The sequence below is a fragment of the Momordica charantia genome (assembly GCF_013281855.1).
Source record: "Momordica charantia cultivar OHB3-1 chromosome 5 unlocalized genomic scaffold, Mcharantia_2.0 BLBB01000005.1, whole genome shotgun sequence".
NCBI classification, from domain to species: Eukaryota; Viridiplantae; Streptophyta; class Magnoliopsida; order Cucurbitales; family Cucurbitaceae; genus Momordica; species Momordica charantia.
This window is the reverse complement of record NW_028275163.1, coordinates 10,235,690-10,244,797: the sequence shown is the minus strand read 5'-3', so window position 1 is coordinate 10,244,797 and position 9,108 is coordinate 10,235,690. Positions and strand designations below refer to the sequence as shown.

Here is a 9,108-nt window from a genome sequence, read left to right as displayed (position 1 = left end):
AAAAATTGAAGGCTTCGTGACAAACGTCTCCTTCAGTTGAAGTGTGAAGGGCAGGGGTCAGAATCAGATGAGGCGTCAGGCGAGAGGATTTTGCCCCCCGCCCCTGCCCGGCTCCTCCATCCCATCACGTGACCCTCACGCCCCCAACAAAATCATGATTATCATAATTAATGCCCCTCAAATCTCACCCCCATCTTTCAGTTTTACTTTTACTTATTATTATTCCCATATTCCTATTCCCACAAATTACACTACTATAAATTTCAACCCATCACGGAAAAGGGAAAAAAGGAGAACATAATAATAATAATAATTATTATTATTATTATAGCTGTACTCTGAGTGGAGTCGACATAATTTTTTTTTTTCTCTCATAAAATGCAATTCCGAAAAAACTTTGCAGTTAGAAAAAGAGGAGATTAGGATATTTTAATTTTTTTAAAAAAATTTAATTTATGTGATATTCGCTTCAGTTTGGTTCCAACTATAAATAAGCAAGAAGGGAGCAGCCAGTCCAATGGAACTTCTTTGAGAGAAAAGGAAGACAAGAAGAAGAAGGAGTTGCAGAAGGAAAGCAAAGTATTTGCAGGGAAAAACTACGGGGGAGGCTTTTTCTTCTCCTCTCCCCTTTTTCCCTTGATCCTTCTCCTTCCACTTCTTTTTCTCTCTTTTTTCCCCTTCCAATCTCTCGATCTCTGCGTTTTTCTGGGCTTCATTCGGTGTATGCTGCGTCTCTAATGGCAATCCGGAAGGAGATGGGGAAGTACGAGCCTGTCAAAGCAACCGACGACTGTGATCTACCCAATGACACTGCTGTTCTCATCAATCCCGGTTCCGTCACTCTTGTTTCGCTCTCCAAGCACTGTAATCGGACTGATGAAGACCTTGAGATGGCTCTTCCCGATTCCCACTCGAGATCTTCTCTCCCGCTCCACAATGCCGCTCCCGCTCCTTCTAAAGTCGATGATGCCCAATTTTCATCCACTGCCAGGCCCATTCATAGATCTCCGGAGCAGTGCCACCGTCTCGTTTCCCTCGACGTCTTTCGCGGCATTACTGTTGCGGTAATCCTTTCTTTTCCCCTACCTGATTGCTTCCGTTATGTGCTTCGTTTGTTAGGTTTTGTTATTCGTGTGGTGTTCTTCGATTGGATGCTAGGATTTGTTTGTTATTCGTGTTATTGGCCATTAGGATTTATCGTAATCACGTATATTATTTCACTGGGGAAAAATATAAAACATTGTTCTCGCTGTGGACTTGTTTTACTATTTTTTGAAAAAAAAAATATATAAGCATTTGACTTGTGGAATTTTACTGCCCTTCGGTGGAGATTGATGAAATAATATCTGTTTGACTTTTAAAATTGAAGTATTTAATGGGGGGTTTCGGTTTTCAGAAAACCCCTCACGCCAGTTTTAATCGCAGTTTTGTTCGTCGAACGATTATATGAGTTCCTTCTTTTGGGGCGGAATTAGGGGAAGGGATGAAGCCTAATTTTGACCATGTTTCCGAATTTTTCAGAATTACAAATCAATTATTTTCTCCAATCTGGTTTCCTTTCAAATAGAAAAAGTTTTTACCATTATTTCTAGTTATTCCCCTCTGATTTGTTTGTTTGTTTTTTTTTATAAAAATAAATAATGTTCTACAATCTATCACCATCCATCTGTCGTCCCTTGTAATTAAACAAAGGATGTTGACTGGTGAAGCACTACTTTGGTAGTGCAGAAACAGGGGGGCCATTGCTTGCGTTAGAGATGGACAATATTATACAAAACCGCGTGCAATTAAGCCATATTATTTCTGTAGGACATGCATAATAGAATTAGAAGGTGTGCATGATGACGCAGCAAGTTTCAATGGCGCCTGCTTTAGAAGGTGTTTGAAGTAGAACTCTTCTGTTTTCTCTTGCTTTCTGTCAGTCAGGCTTTGCCCTGAAGAAATCAAAAAGAAAATCACTGCCTTGCGGCAACTTTACTCTTTATGCACATATTTTAAGACGGACACGCAAAGATCTTTTGCATCTTATGAGTCGACTCTTTGATGTGATTTTTCACCGGTGTCTCTTTTAGGTGTAGGTGTTGTTCAAGACCTGTCTGATGCTTTCAATTATTTTAACATTCCGATTAGGCAAGCTTTCTTTTTATCGGTTAGGTTATTTGTCCAACCTTCCGTTGATGGCTGACATGCTTGGACTCTTTACATGTTGCCATGCCCAACTAAGGGGGAACTGATGCTATAGTTGGATTTCTCTGGAAGAAAGTGGTTGGCCTTCAATTTGGGATTTTTGAAATAGCTTATAGAGGGGGTTACACAGACTGCTGAAAGTTTGCGACACTAGCATGGTTTGAGCCAGAAAGAGGGAAATTCTTTTAATATTATAACTTGAAAAATTAGAGAGAATTTTAAAATCTTTTTATTTTTTGGTTAATGTAATTTTGACTTTTTGTGTTTATTTTAGCTTTTTTTTTTTCTAACTTTTGTTCAGCTTTCAATCATTTGGTCCATTTATTTTCATCATTTTGATCTTTTTTTTTCCATCATAATTTTAGCATGACCTGTACTAAATTTCGATAAATTTGATTAAAAAGTTTCAATTGAGTATAAAATTTACATTAAAATTTTGTAAATAGGGATTAAATTGGTACAAGTGGAGTTTTTGAAAGTAGTCAAAGTTGAAAAATACAAGGACGGATAATATTTAAATCTAACATTTTTATATAATATAACTTTTTTAGTGCAAGACGAACTTTTACCATCTTCCCTTCAACCCTGCCCCTAAATATCAGAGTGCCCCCAAAACTTCTGCTGCCTGCCTTTGGCCCATGCGTTTACCACGTCCTCTAATCACACACAGATCATTATGGTTTTGAAAGAACCGAAGTGACATAAGAACATCTTTCCTGTCTGCTTTATTTTTTGTAATACCCGGTAAACAATGGAAGGTAAGAAGATCTGGGGTTGTATGCAGCAACTGAACCGACGTTAGTTTTGTTAAGAGAGATGTTAATGCTAACTAGTAAGTAGCTAAGCTTAGCTTGCCTTCCAACCATTGATAGGAACAAATTGAATAGCTTAGATTCCACGAGTTTTACTTTGTTTTTAAGTATGTTTGTTGAATGAAGCATGGAAATGCTCCGTGGGAAACCAATGTAATTCTTCATTGTGAAGTCTACATGACGACATCACTGAACTTATGATGAGTGTATTATGTTTTGTTTTGATTTCACGTGTAGAAGCCATGTTTCTATTGTATTGTATAATGTATCTCAAGCAGTTACAGGGTTAATGCCTGTTCTGTTGGTCACTATAAAAATTGCCATAACCAAGCGTGATCTGTCTGTGCAGTACAGAGACTTTCAAAGACAAAATATTATGAATGATTGATTATATGAACTTAATTCTATAGATTAATTGGTAGACGCATAAGGACTAAACCACAGTAAAAAAAAAAGAAATTAATCGCTTCAGTTTATCCATCTTTGATTTGCAGCTAATGATAGTGGTGGAATATGCTGGTGGGGTTATGCCTGCAATAAATCATTCACCATGGAATGGGTTAACCCTCGCAGATCTTGTGATGCCATTTTTCCTATTCATTGTTGGAGTTTCACTTGCGCTTGCATACAAGGTATAATCCTTCGTTAATTGACATTTAACTTCTAAGCAATTGAAATACGCACAGCACAATTTTTTTTAAATGGAAAGTATCATGTTTGAAATTTAAATTAGGTTCTTATTTTACATTGGCATATCACAACTAATCCTCTACTAAGGTTCAGAATTTCAAGAACAGTTTTAATGATTTGGAGTATTGTAGCAGGCAACCCACCTGCTACTTCCTCCAAACTATTCCAACTATTTTTTTCCCCAAAATCAAGAGGATTTTATTGTTGTGTTTCCTTTTCCTTTTCCCCCACGTCAAGAAGTTTATTTTTATTTCCCTCTCCCCTTTCCCAGAAAATTCCAAGCCGAGGCATTGCAACTCAGAAGGCCGTGTTGCGGATGTTGAAGCTTTTGTTCTTAGGCCTTTTTTTTCAAGGTAATTTTTGAGAAGTATAATATTTATTCAACTGTTGTCTATGGCTTTTAACACTGCAGAAATTTGAGCATGTGTTCTCTCATCTGGAAGGGAATTGATCAAAACTAGTAAAATTTAAAGTTTACGAAATTGAGATTGCTTTAAATATTCAAATGAGTTAGGTACATTACCTTACATTACCTTACATTACCTTATTCTGTGAGGACTATGGTTAAAAGTACTCTTCTCTGTTCAGGAGGCTTTCTTCATGGCATAAACAATCTAACTTATGGAGTGGATATTCAGAAAATTAGATGGATGGGAATCTTACAGGTAATTACTTTCTCTGACTGGTCTATACTTTCTACGTACTACATTGATGGTTTAACTTTTTCTTCAATTATTTGCTGTTTACTCGTTACTCTTTTCAGTTATTTGATAGCTTTTATTTCTCTTGTCTTCCCCTCCGACAGAGAATTGCAATAGCATATTTTCTTGCAGCACTGTGTGAGATATGGCTAAAGGGAAGTGATTATGTGAATTCTGAAGCTGCATTGCGTAGAAAGTATCAATGGCAGTTGTGAGATTCTTGTCCTCGATTGCCTTTTCTTGTTCCTCATTAAATGAGCTATTCTTCAGCACAATTTGGCTAGTATGTCGTAATTATCAGCATTTCTGATCTTATAATCTCTCTTTAACCATAAAGTTAAAGATATCTCACATTGTAATTGATGAGAAGTCCAAGAGAAATGATATGCTTCTATAGACAATGAGAGGAGAAAGAAAAGTATACTTATTTTCCTTCTCATTTTTTTATCTTTTGATTTGCATTTTTATCCCATAGAGGGAGAAAATTGCACTAACAAATTATTTGACCTTGCATCACCTATTAATTCCTTTGAAAAGTTTGTATAATTTAAGCATTCAACTCATGCTGGTCGGTACTGCTTGATATGTGGGGCAAAAATTGTTTGTTTATACATGCACCGTGGACAAGAGTGAAGATTTTGAATTCAGAATGAAGATTAGTATTGCATTCTGCTTTTTAGTTTTGAATTTTACCAACTTCCTCTCAACAGGTTTGTGGCGGTCTTCCTCACGACGTTATATCTTGTCCTGTCATATGGGCTGTATGTTCCTGATTGGGAATACCAAGTTCCAAGTCAAACTACTACTCATTTGGCTTCTTCAAAGATACTTTATGTAAGCATTAAATCTTTTGGTCATATTATTTTTATTCAACGGCTCAGAATAGTTAAATAATTTGGTGTCTGAATGGCTGATTTATCAAATGCCCCAATTGCAGGTGAAATGTGGCACACGTGGCGACACTGGACCAGCGTGCAATGCTGTCGGAATGATAGATCGTAAGATATTTGGAACTCAGCATCTGTATAAAAGACCTGTTTATGCACGGTCTGAGGTAAATATTTGAGGAGACTATTATCTTTTCCCCCCTAAATGGTGTGCTTATCCTGAAAACTCATGTGTCTTTGTTTGTCTGTTCTTAGCAATGCAGCATTAATTCACCAGACTCTGGTCCACTGCCTCCTGATGCTCCTTCTTGGTGTCAAGCACCTTTTGATCCAGAAGGACTTTTAAGGTAGGTTTCCCCAATGTTGCTTCTGATTCTTTGGAAAGTCATGGCAATGAACTGGAAGTAATGTACAAAATTTATTGTGATTACATTTTGAAGGAATCTTCATTCTCGAACCCATTTCCTATTTCTTGTGGTTTTCTGTTTGTTTGTTTGTTAATCTCATCGCTTCTCGTTGTGTTTTGTAGTTCAGTGATGGCTGTTGTGACTTGCTTGGTCGGCTTGCATTTTGGGCACATCATTGTCCATTTCAAGGTCAGTGATATGGAAAGTGCCGTGGCCTATAGTATTAATAGGAAATTATTAGGAAGGTTATTAGGATATTAGTAGTGACAAAATTTCTTGATAGTTTGCTAGGGTGGGTGATCATAAATAGAAGAGGTCAAGGGAGTTGAGGGTTAGGCATATTTTGGGAAGTTAGCCCGGGGATGGATTGTGGGAGAGATATAGCTCTCTTGAAAAGTTATTGATATTATAATTTCTCTTTGATATGACAATATAATTAGATTACCGTTTGGATCCTAACACCGTACATGTATGTGTAAAATAACTACTTGCAGGATCACCGAGACAGAATGCTTCATTGGATCATTCCTTCTTCTTGTCTAGTTTTGCTGGCCATTGGATTGGACTTCTTAGGTGAGTGAGAATTCTACCCCCAACCATGATTTGGTACAGAGAGAATTAATGAGTACATAATGAACTGAAAACTCATTCATTTGCAGGAATGCATATAAACAAGGTTCTTTATACAGTTAGTTACATGAGTGTCACTGCCGGTGCAGCTGGACTTCTCTTAACCGGGATATACTTGATGGTATAAAACAATCTCCTTGTTGATCTACCCACAATTCGTTTAATAATAACATCTACAAGCACGGTTAATTCTTGGTTGTGTGTGTTTGTGCAGGTCGATGTGTATAGATGGAGGCGGATGTGTGTGGTGATGGAGTGGATGGGAAAGCATGCATTGGTGATATACATTCTTGCTGCCTGCAATGTGCTGCCTGTGGTTCTCCAAGGCTTCTACTGGGGGCAGCCTCAGAACAACATCGTAAGTTTCACACTAAACTAATCTAATCTAATCTGCATTGTTAACAAGTGGGTGATCCTGAGATGTCATATTTTATGGCCTACTTCCAGCTGAGATTCATCGGAATTCAAACATGAAGAGAAGACGACGGTGTTGCAGCGGCCGTATATAGCATTTTGAGAGTGGTAGTCCAAATGCTGCGAAGGTCTGTGGCCTTGGCCTTGGCCTTTGGAATATATATAACACAAAACCACAGCCTAGCCTGTCCATTGGTGGTTGGATCGATATCTTCTATTGGAAAAGGGGAATGAATAATAATAAAATAGAGACGAAACCTATGCTTTGCTCGGTCGCTCAGCTCTGCTCGTCTCGTCTCGTCTTGATAGAGATTAGTTCAGTTTAGTTTAGTTCTGTGTAAAATATTTAGATGGAACGGAATCGAAGTTTATATATTATTTTGGTGCTGCCTGCTTAAACAAACACCACCCTCAGCTCATTGTATACCAAATTCCTACGCCCGCCCTCCCTCCCTCCCGATCCCGTATATACATATACATATATATATATATATTTACAGAAGCAAAACTGAGTGGCCGGATTTAAAAGAAAATGAGATGACCTTTTCAAAATCTTTCCTCTGTTTATGCAAGAAAGCTATATGAATGAATGATATCATTGATTGATTGATTGAATGGATATGAATGAATGATGATTTTTCTTTCGTTTCAATTCCAACATATTTCTGAGTCTCTCTTTAGTTAATGATTAGCTCTCTTTCAGAATAATCCACTTTTCTTTTGGGAGTTGACTCATCTTTCAAGAATCTGATTCACTTTTAAGAAAGTGGAGTACCAAACTCCTTTCTAATCCCTTTTCCCATAATCACACTCCTTCCAAAGCTTGATTAGAAGATGCTTTCAATCTCAAAAAAACAGCCATTCATGTTGCAACATGCCATGTTTTGCTTCCATTGCTGACTTTTTTTTTTTTATTTAAATAAGCAATTTAAGAAATGGGTTCTAGAAAACAAAAAAAGAAACGTGTTTAAAATAGTTTACTAAAATTATATTCTTTCTATTGTCTAATACTAAAATTAGTTAAATTAAAGCCTTTTAAACTATAAGAACTACAATTAAGGAAAAATAAAATCTACAACATATATTTAGTCTAAAAATATGTCTTTTTTCTTCTAGTACAAATTTGCGGACTGCTAAAATATGCTCACTTTGGTTAAAAATATGTCTTTTTCAAGTTCGGATTAAATAATTTATATTTATAAAAAAGTTAATGTGAATCACTAAAATGATCTTTTGTGCTTTTAGTACAATCTAGGGACATGATTGATTGTAGGCTATATGCTCCATTAATGGAATCAACACTCTATAATGACTTAATCATGTGATTGAAAAGAGGGCACTACATGAATGATCAAATCCACAAAGTTGTTGGATTATGAAAGGAATTCTAAGCTTTATCATATAAAGCATATGCGCCAAGAAAATGTCCCAAGCTACTACATACCAAATCTTGTGGTTCTTCTACTTTTACCAGCTCCAAATTCCAAATTAAATTTCTTCTTAATGAAAAAAATACCCCAAATTTTTGTAATCAATCTAAAGATCTCATATAAGTAATAATACCTCCAAATGCTATCAGAAATGGTTGGGTAAAATTATATTTATAATCCAAATATTTGATCCATAAGGTTTGGATTTTGTTTATATTTGGTCAAATGTCATATTTGGTTCTTAAATTTCAAAAGTGACACTTTTGGTCCATAAAATTTGGTTTTTGTTTATATTTGGACCATGAATTGAGTTGTCTATTAATCGACTTAATAGAAAGATGACGTGACAGTTAATATGCTAAGTAAAGTTATGAATGAACGAGGAATTCTTCATCAGCTACAAAGTCATCAACTTCTTTAATGTTCAAATGGGTTGAGAATGACAATGGACAATGTCGTCTCACCCAACCATGGAGTCACATGCCAACTCATGGAAGAGCAAGCTAGACAAGCTCAAGGGAGAATTGAAAAATGAGCGTAGGAACGATCTTCGGGCCCAAACAAAGACGGTCATGGTAGGAACCACCTCGCCAAAAATTGCAAAGGTTCGGTCAAGACCCGTTCACAGACGACATCATGAGCATCCCGCTCCCAGACAAGTTCAAAGCTCCAATGGTGGTCAAATACAACGAGTTAGAGGATCTGATGAAGAGGCTTATTCATGTTGGATGGACCTCCATGGTTTCGACGAAGTTGTTGTCATAGCAACCCTAATGCCTAATCACGTGAGGTTGTAGCAAGTCATAAAAGATTGTCTCCCCAAAGATTGTATCACTATTTTGCTCTAAATTTTAACCTAAGAATTATGTGACTAAATAAAGTATTCTTTTGTTATATACTTGATATTAATGCTGATATACCATTGATATACTTGAATGTTGATAGGTTAT

At 36.6% G+C, this 9,108-nt stretch overlaps 1 protein-coding gene across 1 annotated transcript; it reads left to right on the top strand.

The window, feature by feature from the left end:
- The first annotated feature begins 506 nt into the window (after nucleotides 1-506).
- LOC111020147 (heparan-alpha-glucosaminide N-acetyltransferase-like protein (DUF1624)) lies at nucleotides 507-7,142 on the top strand. The gene is made up of 13 exons (XM_022296716.2): nucleotides 507-1,064; nucleotides 3,494-3,631; nucleotides 3,961-4,042; nucleotides 4,278-4,354; nucleotides 4,495-4,601; nucleotides 5,101-5,224; nucleotides 5,328-5,444; nucleotides 5,533-5,624; nucleotides 5,807-5,873; nucleotides 6,179-6,257; nucleotides 6,344-6,435; nucleotides 6,529-6,672; nucleotides 6,762-7,142. Exons 1-13 carry the CDS (start codon nucleotides 738-740, stop codon nucleotides 6,786-6,788), a joined length of 1,473 nt encoding a protein of 490 aa, XP_022152408.1. The 5' UTR covers nucleotides 507-737; the 3' UTR covers nucleotides 6,789-7,142.
- The last annotated feature ends 1,966 nt before the right edge of the window (nucleotides 7,143-9,108 follow it).